The sequence below is a fragment of the Sordaria macrospora genome, chromosome 2 (genome assembly GCF_033870435.1).
Source record: "Sordaria macrospora chromosome 2, complete sequence".
Taxonomy (NCBI): domain Eukaryota; kingdom Fungi; phylum Ascomycota; class Sordariomycetes; order Sordariales; family Sordariaceae; genus Sordaria; species Sordaria macrospora.
In genome coordinates, this window is record NC_089372.1 from 2,843,086 (window position 1) to 2,859,307 (window position 16,222).

Genomic DNA, 16,222 nt, shown 5'->3' on the forward strand with positions numbered 1-16,222 from the left:
CGCGACGCGTCGCGGGCACCACTGACCTTTCCCTCCAGGCAGCTCAAGAAATCGCAAACCAACCAACAAGACCATTGAGAGTCGCAAAACCCAGATTTCGAACATTTGAAAAGCTCAATCGCAAACTCTCATTCCACATCCACTCAATATGCCATCAGCTAAACCAGAAGAGAGGGGCGAGTCCTCAACGTCCATCTCCAAGGCAGCAACCTCGGTTTCAACAAGCTCCTCCCCCACCTACGAGCTACCATGGTGAGTCTACTCTGGGCAGAACAGAACCGCCGATTCTCCTTCGTACTTGAGAGTACTAGAAATGTGTTCTAGGGGAAAGATCAGAAGACATTTCTAATACTGGCGATTAGAACATCTGGCTAACCTACGGTCACAAAACAGGGTAGAAAAGTACAGACCGGTCTTCCTCGACGATGTGGTCGGCAACACAGAAACGATCGAGCGACTCAAGATCATCGCCAAGGAGGGCAACATGCCCCACGTCATCATATCCGGCATGCCTGGTATCGGCAAGACCACGAGTGTGTTGTGTCTGGCGAGACAATTACTAGGTGATGCGTACAAGGAGGCAGTGTTGGAGTTGAACGCCAGTGACGAGCGAGGTTAGTTAACAACTTAACAACTTCCCTCCCTACATACTACAGCTCCCATCTATACCACCAGTGCAGAGCAGGAAAAGGCAGTACGAAACGAGCTACGTCAACATTATTACCATATACTGACAAACACTCAAACAAAAACCAAACAGGCATCGAAGTAGTCCGCCAGCGCATCAAAGGCTTCGCCCAAAAGAAAGTCACCCTCCCTCCGGGCCGCCACAAGATCGTGATCCTCGACGAAGCCGACAGCATGACCTCTGGCGCGCAACAGGCGCTGCGCCGCACGATGGAGATCTACTCCAACACGACGCGCTTCGCCTTCGCGTGCAACCAATCCAACAAGATCATCGAGCCGCTGCAGTCGCGCTGCGCGATCCTGCGCTACGCCAAGCTGACGGACGCGCAAGTCGTCAAGCGGCTTTTGCAAATCATCGAGGCCGAGAAAGTCGAGTACTCGGACGACGGGCTGGCGGCGCTGGTGTTCAGCGCCGAGGGAGACATGCGGCAGGCGATCAACAACTTGCAATCGACGCACGCGGGCTTCGGGTTCGTGTCGGGGGATAACGTGTTCAAGGTGGTGGATAGTCCGCACCCGATCAAGGTGCAGGCCATGCTCAAGGCGTGCTACGAGGGGAACGTGGACGCAGCGCTGGATGGCCTCAGGGAGCTGTGGAACTTGGGGTACTCGAGTCATGATATTATTAGTACCATGTTCAAGGTCACCAAGACGATTCCGACGCTGAGCGAGCACGCCAAGCTGGAGTTTATCAAGGAGATTGGGTTCACGCATATGAAGATTCTGGAGGGCGTGCAGACGCTATTGCAGCTGAGCGGGTGCGTGGCGAGGTTGTGTAAGTTGAATATGGATCCGAAGAAGTTTGTGGCGCCGAAGAAGTGAATAGGGGTTTCTTCGAGCAAGGAAGAAGAACGAGGGATTATGGAAGGGATCATGAGGTGGGATGAAGAGTTTCTGAAAAAGATAATACCCGAGGGGCGCTATGTGTTGAATTTTGTTCGGCGTTGGTTTTGATGTTTGGTAAACTGGCATAGCATACTAGAATTACATTACAGAAAAAGGCATTGGCGGTTAGCAATGAGCATCTACAGTATAGCCAGCAGCGAAACTCGAAACACCGATGAGGTACCGGTGCTATGCATCGCATGTTTGATCGTCCAATGACGTCCATGTTTGTGTGTCCAAGTTACCGGAAAGAAGTAAGGTATAGAATCCATTTAGTTTTAATTTTCCCAGTCCTCACTAGTTGTTTTGTCTTGTGATCCTTATTATCAATCCGGTTGCCCGTTATTCCTCTTAGACATCTTTCGAAAGGCCCAGTCAAGCATCCCTTTTCCTTACCAGCCATCTCACATTCCCATCCAAAAAAAATAACACAAAAGAAGTTTACCACAGTTTCAACATGTTCATCTCGAAGGCAAATCCATCCGTAGAAAGGCACCTTCAACCACAATCTGCAAGTCCCTCCTTCTTGGGAAACAAAAATTTCAAAGAAAAAGAGGAGAAAAAAAAAAGGTAGAAAAGAGGTCCCAGCACTAGTCTCTCAGACAGAAACAGGCGACAGCAAATCCGGAGGATAATACCTTCCATTGACTCTAGCCCCGCGACCGCCATTCGCGTTGCCATTTCCAACAGCAGGATCCCGGTGGTGAGGGTCAACAGAGTGTGTCCTCCTAGACGGCGGCTGCTGGGCGGATACCTTCCTACCTCTACTATCCCTCCCTCTCATTGATTCTTCAACTGGTGTTACCGGTCCTCGCCCATAAAACGCCTCGGGTTCATCGTCGAGAACTGGCTTTTGTTGGTGGTGCACATTGTTATGACTGCCATACGTTGTAGTGGGAAGCTGATAATGCTGCTGATGATAATGCGGCGTCGTCGGGCTTTGGGTGCTCGGCGTTGATGGAACTGTGCGTTGCTCACTGCCTCTTCTTGTGTACGAAGGCTGCCTGCTCCTGCTGGATGAGCGGGAACTCGAGGCGTATGAAGCAGGAGTATATTGGGGCGTTTGCGGGACTGGGGGTGGAGGATAGTTGAACGATGGCGGTATCTTGGGGTTTGATGCAGATGTACTCCTGAGTCTAGAGGGCACCCGTTCAACCGTGGGACGTTGACGGGGAGCTACTTGCGGTTGCGGCTCTTCCATTAGCCTCATATGGACTGGCTGCCCGGCACGCTGCTGCTGCTGCTGCTGGTTGTTTATCTCTGCTTCGGAAAACGTAGTCTTGAAGATGCTGGGGCTTGCGGCGATGGGGATCATGTTGAAAAGGTCATCGAAGCCCGTCTTGGCCGGTTTCCTTGCTGCTGGCCTTCTTGCACCTAGTTCGCCGAATTCATGCTCCCTCTCGTCTTCGTGTCTTGCCCGCCTTGGGTATTGGTCTGTTTGACCAGCGCGGGCCGACTGGTAGGAGTGATGGCTCGTGACAGGTGAGAGCATCTCCGGGCCCCTTGTTCGGCTGGGATTGCGCGATCTGCCACCAGATTTGTGTGTAGATCTGCTGGCTGACCTCGAGGGAGGAGTGTGGGATGGTTGGCGGCTGTAGTCAGTCCTGGCCGACACAGGCCAGTTCGGCTCAACCGGTGTGTTCACAGCAGGCGAAAAAGGCAATGGGGTTCGGTAGGCTGCTGACATAGGTGCGTCGTCGTAGGGTGTGATGGGGGGAGTACAAAGATCACGACTGGTAAAATAGTTTCCAGGCTTGACTCCGGATGGCATCCGCTTTGTAGTGATGGGGGGAAGTGTATGTGCACTTTTGTGAATGGGAATTTTGGGTCGCATAGCCATGACAGTCGGACTGGGATACACCGGGCTCTCTACAGCTTCTGCCCGTCCTACGTAAGCGTGCTTGCCACATCCTCCACAGTTGCCCTGGCAACCAGCGTACTCCTCCGCGCATGAATCGCTACAATCCTCTTCCTCGTCTTCCACGAGGCGAGAAGGCTTCGAAGGTATGTTCAAGGTTGGTCGTCTTCTGGCCTCGACTGGGCTGCGTCTGTCTGCCCCTATATGTCTGTTAGAAGCTGCGGCTTGCACTGCTGCCTCTGATTGTGTATGTGTTCTCACAGGGGAATATGGGGAGGTTGTGTTGGCTTGGCCGGGAGAAACTGGATTCCCAGTAGTGCCAGGGGTTGTCTGGGGCAAGTGCTCTTCATTGTTCTCGGTAGTGGCGTCAGGGCGATTGACGAGCTTTCCATAGGGCGGAGCATCGGTGTTGACGACCAGTAACTCCTTGGAACCACGGCCGAGGAGTCCATAAACAGACACCTCACCGTTCTTGATGCCAACAACGGCACTAGTGCCTGCGTACAAGACATCGTCTTCCATGCCGCAGCGATTGCAGAAAACAACAATGAGTTCCTCGTCGCTTTCGCCTCGAATAACGGGCTCAAATCGTTGAAGCCAGTATGTCATGGTTGCCAGGTCGGGTTCCTTGGCGAGAGGAGTGAAGGTTTCAGGATCCTCATGGGTAAGCCAGGCCATTGATAGAATGACTAGGTTTGCTCGAACTTCAAGGACGTGGAAAGCGAACTCGAACTTGTGCCAGGGTGCCTCGAATTTGTAGGGACTATGACTCGTTAGCTACATTCAACAAAAGTAAAGTGCGTGTAGAACATACTTGATGTCCATACCTGCGAGAAAGTTAGTAAGAGTGTCGCTTGGATAGTCGATAAAAGCATTGTAGTTCAATATACTCACAAATTCCCATGGCTACATTGCCCAAGCCCTCCATTCTACCACCATAGAATCCTCCACCTTCCAGGGCCCAAGTCTGGTCAGTGTAGTAGAGGAAAGACTTGCGGTAGTTTGCAACAGTTTCGCCGTCACCGTTGACAACAAGCAGTGAGTTGTAGTACTCGGGAGAGGATCCACGAGGTGAGCCTGAAGACCCGACCCTTTCGGGATAGCCGACGGCGACAGTACAATCGTACTTGAGAGCATTTGTACGTGCCCATAATGCACTGATTCCAGATCCCGATGGTTCGAGGAAGGGCTGTATTTCGTCTAGAGATTTGAAGTTGTATCCTTTTTTACGATGTCAGTTCCCATATTGAATGAGATTTATGGTAGATGAGAAGCAGAAGCTGCTTACCAGAAAAGGCCATCTCGGGAAGGACGAGTAGGTCTAGATCCTCCAGTTCCCTCTGATCGGCCTTGGCCAAGACGGCGTCGGCACGACTGAGGTTGTTGGAGACATCCCCGACTTGGGGTGCGAATTGAAGACACCCGATCCGCATGGTGGCCGAGTATAGACTTGTAAGTTGGTGTTTCTGTTGTTTTCCCGGCGGTCTCAACTTATTATTTGGCCGAGCGCGCTTTAGTGGCGCAGCAAGCGTTGTCTCGTAACTGCCGTAGACTTTGCTTTAGTGCTGACCTTGGCGACTGTGACGCCGACGGGTCGCTGTAAGTCGATTTCTCCAGCGTTGATGGTGTTGACGAACGGAGAGATATTCGAAAAGGTCTCGATGGAGCTGGTTGTTTTGAGGACTGGAGACGACAGTTGGAGCTGTGCCTAGTGTTTCGGTATCAAAAAGAAAACAGGCGAGAAAGGGCAGTAGCGGCGGGAATTGGCGTGAGGGAAAGGGTAGGTAGAGGCGTTGGTTCCTTCCTTCCGTTGTGTTGGAATCCCCTTGGGTCGCGTCCTTCTCGTTTCGTCGAGCTGGAAAGTGTGGTAACACGGAGGCGTCTTGGACCTGCGCTGGGATATTTTTGGACCCTTATCCCCAGGAATGTATGCGGGCGTCGAGGTTGTGTTAAGAGGCACGAACTGCCCTTTTTCTTCTTCTTGTTTCGTTTCGAGTTCGATGCAACTGAAAAGAGTCGGAAGCAGCAAGACAAGTGGAAGATGAAGACGACGGGCGCATGGAAAGTATGCAACACAGCAGGACGCTTCTACCCCGTACCTACAGCTTTGTGTAACGGTTCGTACTTCATTCTCTCGGACAACGAGAAAAACAAGTGTGAATGGCCAGCCGACTCGCCATCATATTGCCGTCTTGCCGCCATTGGGGTTTCTCACTTGCCAATGTCTGCCGTAGAAGGAAGGCATTGGCGGGCACCCGGGGAGGGAGTGGGATGATTAAGATGGCACGATGGGGTCCGAATCCGTTAGGCTTCTTCAGGTAGACTACGGGGTACCCTCACGGCAAGATTTGGTTGGTCGGTACCTCGCCTCATAACTTGGCTTGCCCCTGACTTCCCGTCTGCAAGAGATCTCGGCAGCCTGCGCTAGCGGAACAGCGCTGGAGGGCCACTGCCAATGTTGTGCGAGAGTTGAGTGCGGATCGCGAGAATCATGGCAAATGTGATCAGGTCGTCAAGGGCCTCATCACACTTGCCTTTACAGATTTTGTCTAGACTGGTCACATTAGCAAAGCTGAATGGCGAACCGCGCAACGCCGAACCAGGAACACGAACGAGAAATTGTGCGAATAAAGGGGAATCAAGCAGAGATAAGCCACAACATCCAATGGCTTCTCTCAGGTGTTTTGTGTCAACTGTTTCCAAGGGGCACCTGCATGATATGAGACTCTGTACGAAAACCTATCCCGGCATTTGTACGGCGGCTCCTCAGTGCTCAGTCCAGGTGTGTGTTTGAGTTTTGAAGCTTCCCCGCTCTTACAGATCAAACATAACGGTTCGCGGTTCGCGAGGGAGTGCCCTGCATCATTGATCAACACCTCATGGGGTCAGATATCAATTTGTGATGGCAGTCAATATCAAAGGAATGTGAAAGGGCAAAGTGACTGTGACGGCAGCGAAATGCGAGATGGTCAAATGCAGGTCCAGACTCGATGCCCATGTGTCGTCCAATTCGCCAATCCGTAGAGTTGTGATCTGGTTCTTGGCTTATATAAGTGTCATGATTGGTCAGTTAGCGTTAATGAACAACCCCACACTGTCAGTTCTCAGATTCGTTTCAACCTCCAGCAAGCGTTTCTTCCTTTCAACTGTCCTCTCTTCTTGCCAACATCCAATCCCATGTCCATGACTGGCCAAAGACACTTCCGGGTTGAACGATAATCCAACTTCAATTTCCTTCATCATTTCTGCTATCCGCCCATATCACCAACTGGTTGGGGCCAACTTCCGCCTCCAACACGCCTATTCTTTCATGCGGCCAACCAAATGACCGTCAACTAGCAATGCCACCCAAATCCACACGCCTTACACAAGTTGGGCATGGTCACTTGCCGCCTTCCGGGGTCATTCACAACGTCACTCGACGACTTCAAACATCTCAAGCCTTTTGTTCTTGGTTGCCGGTGCCATTTCTTTGTCATTTATAGACCCAGTTGGGAAGGCCAAAAAGAACCAACTAGTCTCCTGGCGACAAGCTACGTATAGCACGTCAGAGCAGCCATGAAGTCGTGGTCATCATGCTGCTGATACAATGGGGTCGAGCGTACGTCTGCCTGCCTCCAAGATGAAGTATGTATGCTAGGAGGGTGAAGTCGGGCATGGGCAGACAGGCCTACCGAGTTGAGCAAGTATATGCTCTACTTTGCACTTTGGAAATTTACTTGTCTGACATTTCGGATGTTTCATTTCGCAACTTATCCGTCTGGTGTCTTTAGTCCAGATGGGTTTCGGTATTTTACGGAATGAGTTGCCCATCACCAGCGAGTGTAGTCTCAGCACTTCTCCCTTGACAATCCATTTCAAACGCTGTAGTCTACCCAGTGGTACATATACTATCACGTTGAGATCTTTACCTTCTGCCCCTATCCCTCGCATCTTAGGAGTGCTCTTGGAACTTCGGGCTGCTCGTCAACAGAGCGAAGAAACAGCCAAGAAGGGTTTAACGTGCTGCCTATTTAATGTCATGATGGGCAGGAAGACTTCATACTGCGGGACGAAAGCCTTTCAAGAGTTGCGTTATTAACTCAAGAGGCCCTAGGGTTGAAAGTGATCTTATTTCTGGTCAACCTACAGCGACGGGAATCAGCATGAGACACGGAATTTTGAATTACATCTTCCTTAACAGCGCAATTCAATAGTTCTTCCTCAGAACGAAAAAGATATTGCCAAGGTGTTGCAATTGCACCATACGCCAGACCTTATTGATTGGACAACAATACTCCCAATATCACGCTAAGCCTTTTCTGTTACGGTCTACGAATCGCCCTAAATGTTACCGTACCCCGTCTCACTTGCTGACTGCAGCGCCTTGCAGTATAATCCTCCACCGAATCCTTCACTCTCACGTCCAAGATTCCGATGCTGGCAGCCAAATGCGATTTCGAAGTTTGAAACCTTGTTCGGTTGCTGTACTAGCGGCCGCCCTGCCTGCTCAAAACCTCCGCCAAGGCTCGATGATGAATCCTATCTTGGACTTGAATGGGGTTTGGTTGCCTGGGGAGGCACCAATATGAGCCATTATCTTCTTTCTAACGAGTCTATGGGACAGCATATACCACGAAATCACGGTCACAACCGAAGCCGGTGTCAGCATAATCCGGCAAGTTGTCCACATACGGACAGAGCCATCATGTTGGTGAGCCGTTAGTGTCATCCGAGCACCTCGGAAAAGGAATGTCAGCAGCGTATCCCATGGAAACTTGCCGGCGGGATGTCAGTATTGTTGGTATGTCGTCTGTATCCAGTCTGACATTGGATCATAACGATGGGGGTCTGGTGAGATGGTTACAAGGGAGATCCTTAGGGTTGCGACTCGTGAGCTCACTGGGCGCCTGGGTAGAGCCAGGTGAGTCTTCTATATAAAGCTTCGAAACCGATCCTTTACGTGCTTTGTTGTTGACTTTCGTTGTCATCAAGAGCTATCGCAGAGGAAGCCAGACAACCCAAAACATGCCTAAGCAAGAAGTCTATCGCCTTCGTTCCTTAGGATGGGAGAGCGACCCAGAGGAGGAAAAGCTGAAGCTCTCTACCCTCGACTATATCTCGGTCAGCACCTACAACAACTATTGCCTCTTCTTCAGGCTCGATGATGCTCTCAAACCCAGAGCTGTTCAAGTCCTCAAAGAAGGCCTCGAGCGGACGTTGAGTCAGGCCAGACACTTGGTTGGCAGAATCGAAAGAGATCCCGAGGGCGGCTACCACATCTTGAGAAACAGGGACGACACGGTTGAGTTCCATGTCCAATGGCTCGATGCCCCCGAGGACGCAGAAAAATACCCATCCATCGACGACATCCAGCGTACGAACTTCAGCACCGTGACTCTGGGCAATCTCGAGCAATGGAGTGTCTTGCCCATGACATATGGAGAGAGGCCCGAGGCAAACATCGAGGCCCTTCCCATTGTGGCCGCTTTTAAGATCAATTTTGTCAGGGGAGGCTTGACATTCCACATGCACCATCACCATTTCACCAACGACGTGATGGGTTGGTATGGTTACGCGCGACAGATAGCAGAGAACTGCAATGCCATCTTCAACAACACATCATTCCCACCCTGGGACCCCGCGGCCCTCAACCTCTCACGCCTATGCAAGCCCCAGCCATCGCCAGATGCCATGATCACCGTACCTCCAGCACTAAAACGCCATCCAGGCCATAGCAAGGGCGTATCACTGCTCTTCCACCTCCCCAAGAGCAAAGAAGCGAAGCTGAAGAACCTCTGCTCGCCCGCAGACGGCTTGGTCCCTTTCATCTCCACCTACGACTGCTTCAACGCCTTCATCTACCGCACCCTAACCCGTCTCCGCGCCCCCGTTTACAATTACCCCTCCGACACCAAGCTCTTCTGGGGCGAAGCCATCGACATGCGTCGCCGTCTTCAGAACCCCAGACCCGCTCCCCGCCTCCGAGGCAACGTCATGTTCTGCGCCCTCTCCACCAACTCTGCCGTCGAGCAACCGACACTCGCACAAGTAGCCTCCGAATGGTCCATATCCAGGCTGGCGACCTACGTCCGCCAGATGACGGACAGCGTGACGCCTGAGGCGCTGGACGCGGCGCTCGAGATGGTGAATATAGTCAGCAACAAAGCAGATCTGTGCCTGAGCGTGGACGGGACGCCCCCCATGTCCGTTCTTCTGACCGATCATCGCGATGCCTATTTTGGAGATGTGAGCTTTGGGTTTGGCACGCCCTTGGCGTACCGTCATTTGGCGGATAGGATCACAAATGGGCTGATTATATTTTATCCGCCGAGGGATTTGAGCCCGGAGTCTGATGAGGGGGTGGAGTTCATTGTGTACTATGAGAAGAGGTTGGCGAAGACGCTGATTGAGGATCCGGAGTGGTGCGAGTTTATGGAGTATAGGGGCGTGGAGGCTGAGGATTCTGTGGTGAGGGAGGGTGATGAGGAAGATGAAGCGGCCAAGGTTGTCGAGAAGGTTATAGTACAGGACGATAAGAAGGGATGGATGGAGAGTGTGACGGTCGAGGAGGTGTTGCCTACGCCTCTGGCGTAATTTCCGTTCCACTTCGTACCTGGGAGAATGTCACTTTTTTTTCCGTTGAATGACTCTCACAACGCAGTTCATGAATAATGACAGCCTTGTTCTTCCAATCCACCAGTTTGATGCAATCCCAACACTGTAGTCACGTTACACAACCTTTCTACGAAAGCTAGCATACAACCAGCCAACCCGAAGGTACAGTCTAATACTCGTTTGTTTGTTAGCTCGAGACCTCCGGTCATTCTTCCTAGGCGTTAGCATGCCTAATTGATCCGTTTCTTGCCATATCAGAAGCGTAATTTCATATTGCATATACCCTCTAGACTCTTTTCAATGCCTTTTCAATCTGTACTTAGCCATTCAATACTATCCTTATAAAGTTTAGGACAGTTTGGGATAGATCGTGTCTAGTGTGATAGGTGCACCGAACTAACAAACAAACCAGCATTGTATTGTAAAACGACTGGATAGGTAATGCCCTCCTCCATCAAAACTCTACCAATGCATTTCCTCAACCTTCTCAGATATCAGTCCATGGGATCCTTCTAAAGACTTTGCGAATCAGTGACACTTCTCTACCCCTCACTTTCCAAAACCGAGGGAGATCCCGCTGTCCAGCGGCACAAAAGAGGCCGTCGTTGTCAGCGCCGCCACACACGTGCGTCTTAACCGTCTTGCCGTCCCGTTCCTTCTGTCGGGGACTTTGTTTTAGGCGGGTTTTGAGACCCCATCCGTCAGAAAGCAAAGAACTTTGGTGTCCCCGTTCCTAACGCCGTACATATGACAATTCTGCAAAAGAACACAGATGATGATAGGTAGGCATACAGGTTTTGGAATTGCGAAGTTCGTTACTGGTGAGTAGTCCCGAAGCCTTTTCTTTGCGACGATCAATGATAACGAGTGTTCTTGGCTAGCAAATAATTGTCAATAGAGCCAATGCAAATGTCAGCATGTCAACACCCACAACCTCCATGTTCCGTGTTTTGGTTATTTGTATGCCGAACCTTTGTCGCTGTTCGCTATAGGTATTTCCCTTTTGGGATAACAGTCTCAAACTGGTCTCCCAACCCGCCAAACCCGAATCAAATCAACCGCAATGAGCTTCCCCAGGGTTTCAAAAGGACCAGCGGCATATGAAAGGGTACTTTTGTAAGAATGTTTCTGCAACCGCCTTAGTCGCATCAGGAGAATGATCTCGGGTTCTGATCTCGGGTGAGAATCTCGGATCTAAATCATTGACTACCTCTAGGCCTGGAGCCTTTCCGCTGTAGATTGGTTACTGGTTCCCACTTAAGTTAAGAGAATAAACACTTAGAGGAAAGAGAGATCGTCCACCAAGTATTGCAGTCGAATCATATAAAATCAGCAACAGCCTGAGAATTCAGGAAGTGACAAACTAGTCCTTCCATCTCTCTCTCGTCATCATCATCATACTGAAATCCTTCAAAACCACTACCAAGCAACATCCAAGAAACAGAAAGTTCCCCCCTCATTATCATCACCGTCACACACAAACACATCAACGTCGACACTCACTACATCCAGGACTGCCCAAAAGTCCTTCCCATTCAAACAACACCCAGCCATCAATCACCCCATCACCACACCCCAGCAACCAACCATGTCTTCCCCAGCCGAATCCCGCATCCAATCCCAAAAACTCCGCTACTGCCGGTACGCCGACACCCAGCAATTCCCCCTCCTAACCTCCGTCGTCCTGCCCTCCTGCACCTTCAAGTTCATCGACTACTTTTCCTCCTCGCCCATCGTCGAACCGTCCGCCTCCGGGCCCGTGACGCTCGGGTTCGACTCGCTCGCATCATGGACAGCCTACTTTTCCGAGAAGTTCAAGGCGCTGCAGACTATGCACTTGATTTCGGGGACGGCGGAGTTTACGCAGATCAGCGAGGACGAATATGAGGTTATTTTTGCCGTCATTTATCATGCGGCGCCGAAGGAAGGGGAGACGGGGTGGCAGGGGGCTGGGGGTGGGCATTATTATGAGAGGTGGGTTAGGGGACTTGATGAGACGGGACAAGAGGATTGGTTTATGAAGAGTTTGAGGTTTGAGAGGTTGTATTGGAAGTATGTGGAGTGAGTTTGGGCAAGTTAGTGAGGTTGTGGTGGCAGGTTTGGGAAGGGGGGAGAGAGGGGTCTGAAGAAGTGAGCTGGCTTTGGTGGTTGGAGGTTGAGGGAACGGAAGAAGAACACCAAGGATGTTGTTGGCTATTGTTTGGTCTACTTGGAAGGGATCAAGTAAGGGGATGGCAAGACGGCGAGAAATACGTCCGGTACAGAACAGTTTGAACTATAAAAATGTTGCTACGAATATCTCGGTTATGGCGTCTTGGAAAGCAACAAGACGAGTATTTTTCCGGTAAGAGTTGGCGACTTTAACGGAAAGAATGACAGAATGTTAAACATGAAGTTAAGATGCGTTTGCTGGGGTCAGTGACCGGAATCCCCATCTGATACTCTCACTTCGATCTCTGTGTATACCATGTGAGCTCCCTCTCTGCCGCTGGGCATTCGGGAGGAAATCTTGAAACAGACTGCCGACCGAGAAACGTCAAGCTTAAATGCTCCAATCTCGACTTCACATAGGACCTAGATTATTCTGGCGGCTCAGAAAAGGGGTACGGGCATCTCCTCACCCGGCGGTTCGGCACATCAATCTTGACCTCAAGGGCTCTAACCCAGGACCATCCGGAACTCAAACTTACTTCCCCTTTCTTTCCATCAAGTGTGCCGAAGCGGCAGTGATAATGACTGGGGAAAAGCTGAGCGGCAATGAATCGAAGGGGCACCGAAAGGTCTTCACAATGCCCATGTCATACTACAAATCACTGCCTCCTGTCCTACCGGCGGCACGGTTGTATAACACAAAATACTAAAGCCTGCATAGAACGCCGAAGACGCACCAGATTGCCCAGACAACCAAAGAGTGTCCCGCTGGATTGGGTGGATGGTCGGCAAACGCCTTGTATGCGTACGTAGTAATGTTGAGGAGCATTGAGTATTGCACTAGTGAACCCAAGTATCGTCAAGCTTTTTGGCCAAGGTACCAGATGTTGCGTGCACCGGATCTGAGGATGCTGATATCAGCGATAGACTCGGTGGTTGTAGGAATAGAGTATGGGAATTGGAACCGTGCAGAAGTGCTTTTGCCGCTGAGTGGTGAGCAGCAACCTAGCTCAGACCTGAAGGTTACGTTCGCTGGAAATTCGCACGTTCAGACGACATCTCCCCTTCCATATTCGGCGAGTATCCTATCCGAGCATATGAGGCCCATCCCTCTTGCGCTCTGCCTCATGTCACCTTCATATATGCTCATTCCCTAATTTCTAATCTCTTCATCTTTTGGTAAGAGATCGACCAAGCAACCAACTCGGCCATCTAGTAAGCAACAGGCAGCGAGGCGAGCGAGGTTGATACGCGATAGTGTACCTAGGACCCAATGGCAGTACATAGAACAAGGTCTTCAGCCGTTCGGGCCCCAGTGCCATATCACGGTAGCGTCCACTAAACATTTAGTGCGCAGTACAGCGGCAATACCAAATTGCTGGGTCCATCTGTGGTGCCGTGTACCGTGTGCGCGCCGAGGCCGTGCGACGGCAGCCGGTCGCTGACGGGCTGGATGATGTATGAGACGAGAAGCGCAAGGAAGTGTGGTAACAAAGGGTAGGTGGTATTTGTGATAATATGTCGTGCTTGAAGCCTGTCGCCATGATAGCCATGATTGGGTCCGGCCATGTGTTGAAGAACTCTCCGGACCATGGATCGAACACGGAGTGATAATGGCTTTAACCGGATAATACCCATGGAGCCTGTGAAGGTCATTGTTGACTGACTGCCAGGGAAAGGGGAAGATAACAACATGTTAACAACATAAAGGATAATAGTGCGACATTGTCTCATCAACTATGCGATACTCACACTGCATCTTCTTCGTCACGCACTCTGGTCAATGTCTGGTTGTAAACGACATCCAAGCCCAACAAGTGACGAGAAATGGTAAGGTTCCAGCCGGCGGCTAAGGCCTGGTCGTCCAAAGTCCACAGTGGAGCTTATGACGACTTGATTCATTTCTTTTCTTCGCTTTTGAAGAAAATGGCAAACATCGAGAGATGAAGACAAGAGTTGAAATGGGAATTATCTTCGGCACATCAGATACATACCTTGACCAGCTCAGCCAGGTACGTACAGTGCCTCGGCTGCGGTCTCTTCCACTCGATGGTGGGTGGGGGTTGGCGGCGTTGGATGTGTGGGATGAGAGGTGAGACACTTGTCGTGAATGTGTGCATCTCATCAATGTCGCGCAGCACACACACAGAGAGCCATAACGGTTGGGTCGCTGAGATGATGACCACCTGTGTGTGACCAACGATTCCAAGTTCCAGTGGAAGCGAGAACAAGTGGTGCAACGTGAGGGAGTCGGCTGAATACTTGGTTGGCCCAAGGCGAACAACCATTGAGCCCGCTTGTCCAAGTTGCCCTCTCTGCCCTCTCTCGCCATCATGTCGCAGCCACAGCCTCTCTGAGAATATCACGACCAACACCTTACGGCCATCCAGGTGAAGGCCAGCCAAGAGGTGGCCTGTTCGGTCGGGCGACTTCCATTCCCACCTGTCTTCGACTGATGATGATCGGTAGGACGAGAGATATCGGGAAATGAGGCAAAGGCTAGAGTGGTCGAAACTGGCGATCGAGTCTTTGCCGGATCGGGAGGGACCGTTGATGAAGAAAGGAAAAGATTTTGATGAGAGAGATGAAGTGATGTGATGTGACTGGCCGAGATTGTCGCTGTTGCCGGACGGGAAGACCCCGACAAGTGGAGTAAAGAGGGAAGCAGGAACCGAAGCGTGAAAAGGCTTGAAATGTTCACGGTGCTCAGCGATGTGCTCAGGCCGCCGGGGGCCCTTGCAGGCAAACCACCGCCGACGTCGCATCTAGGCCATCTGATTGGTCAATGAGGTTCCTGCGCAATGCATGGGCCGTGATGGGGCCAGACGGTTTAGTGGTGACCGTCCCTCTTAGCTACAGCTTCCCGGCCTTGGCGAGCTCGCAACACTCTTCAGCCAACTTCCCAAGCCTCCATCCACGGGCGCGTTCGAAATTTCGACGCACGAATCCGTTTTGTTGATCCGAGTACAAAGCGAAATATGCAGTTTTCAATTGGTACTGGCTGGTACCCTTCTTGCCAAGGCCTTGGCGGACGACAGGATGGCAGTTACACCGTATGATTTGGTTGAAAAAGGATAATATTTAGAAACGAACAAAAGTAGCACCATTCAATAGCCATAGATTTAGATTATTTATTTTCAAATTTTGAAAAAGTGCATCAATGAAATAGTTGAGCCATTATTGATTACCTATAAAAAAATAGCTTTTTCTTGTATTTTTAGATCAATAAGTCCTAGCAATTTTTTTGAAAGTTAATTGGCTATATGCAAGCAAATGCATCAAAACGCTAACTTCTAAGCCCTCTTAGTTAATTAGGTACTTCCTCAGCTCTCGAGTGCCCTTATGTAGTAAATATGTATCAGATTTATTGTAATTGTGTTAATGTGTGGATTATTAAATAGAGCTAGCCAGAGCAACTTCTTCAGTAAGTTTAGGAGCACTGAAGTATCTTATATTTGCTAAGCCCACAAGTCAATCGTATATAAATCTCTTTATTAAAATGAGTATTAATAAATTTATTAACTATATTGTAATGAATTAATTCAAAGTTTGAACAAGTAGTTAGTACAATAACAGATTTAAAAGACGTTCTAGCTAATATAGAAATATATATATTAATACTAATATTTTGTTGTTAATTTCTACAGATTAAGGATTTTGCTTTAATTTTATTAAATTGCCTATTTTTAAAGAATTTTATAAATGTAAGCTTATATATAATCTAAGATTTATTTACTATGCATATGAAGGATATCTTTGTTAATTTTTACCTAAGTACGTATATTCTCAAAGCTATTGATATCAATTTATTTAATTACTTTAAGTTCATTTCTGAAGGGGTAATTATCAAAATTATAATAATTTTTAAGTATAATAAGAGAATTCCTATAATATAGCCTATTGAAACGGCTATGTTTTAAAATCAATTTCTATACTTCCGCCTTAGGTATATTTCTTTCGTCAGTTTTTATTATTAATTGATATGTTTTTATTATATTGAGCGTACTTTTCTAAAGTTCAAGATGATAGTAGTAGTCTTAAATT

General features: G+C 49.6%; 4 protein-coding genes across 4 annotated transcripts; 3 read left to right on the top strand and 1 right to left on the bottom strand.

Moving 5' to 3' along the window:
- The first annotated feature begins 15 nt into the window (after window positions 1-15).
- On the top strand, window positions 16-1,727 carry SMAC4_03989 (uncharacterized protein). The gene is made up of 3 exons (XM_003348096.2): window positions 16-252; window positions 394-614; window positions 761-1,727. The coding sequence occupies exons 1-3, from the start codon at window positions 149-151 to the stop codon at window positions 1,507-1,509; spliced, it is 1,074 nt and encodes a 357-aa protein (XP_003348144.1). The 5' UTR covers window positions 16-148; the 3' UTR covers window positions 1,510-1,727.
- A 70-nt stretch (window positions 1,728-1,797) lies between these two features.
- SMAC4_03988 (uncharacterized protein) lies at window positions 1,798-5,949 on the bottom strand. The gene is made up of 4 exons (XM_024655603.2): window positions 4,719-5,949; window positions 4,325-4,651; window positions 4,245-4,257; window positions 1,798-4,193 (listed from the first exon to the last, which is right to left on the bottom strand). Exons 1-4 carry the CDS (start codon window positions 4,861-4,863, stop codon window positions 2,171-2,173), a joined length of 2,508 nt encoding a protein of 835 aa, XP_024511478.1. The 5' UTR covers window positions 4,864-5,949; the 3' UTR covers window positions 1,798-2,170.
- A 2,488-nt stretch (window positions 5,950-8,437) lies between these two features.
- Window positions 8,438-10,006, top strand: SMAC4_03987 (uncharacterized protein; the record flags this gene model as incomplete). Its single annotated transcript, XM_003348094.1, has 1 exon — window positions 8,438-10,006. One exon carries the CDS (start codon window positions 8,438-8,440, stop codon window positions 10,004-10,006), a length of 1,569 nt encoding a protein of 522 aa, XP_003348142.1.
- A 1,609-nt stretch (window positions 10,007-11,615) lies between these two features.
- Window positions 11,616-12,092, top strand: SMAC4_03986 (uncharacterized protein; the record flags this gene model as incomplete). The annotated part of the gene is made up of 1 exon (XM_003348093.1): window positions 11,616-12,092. One exon carries the CDS (start codon window positions 11,616-11,618, stop codon window positions 12,090-12,092), a length of 477 nt encoding a protein of 158 aa, XP_003348141.1.
- Window positions 12,093-16,222: the final 4,130 nt, after the last annotated feature.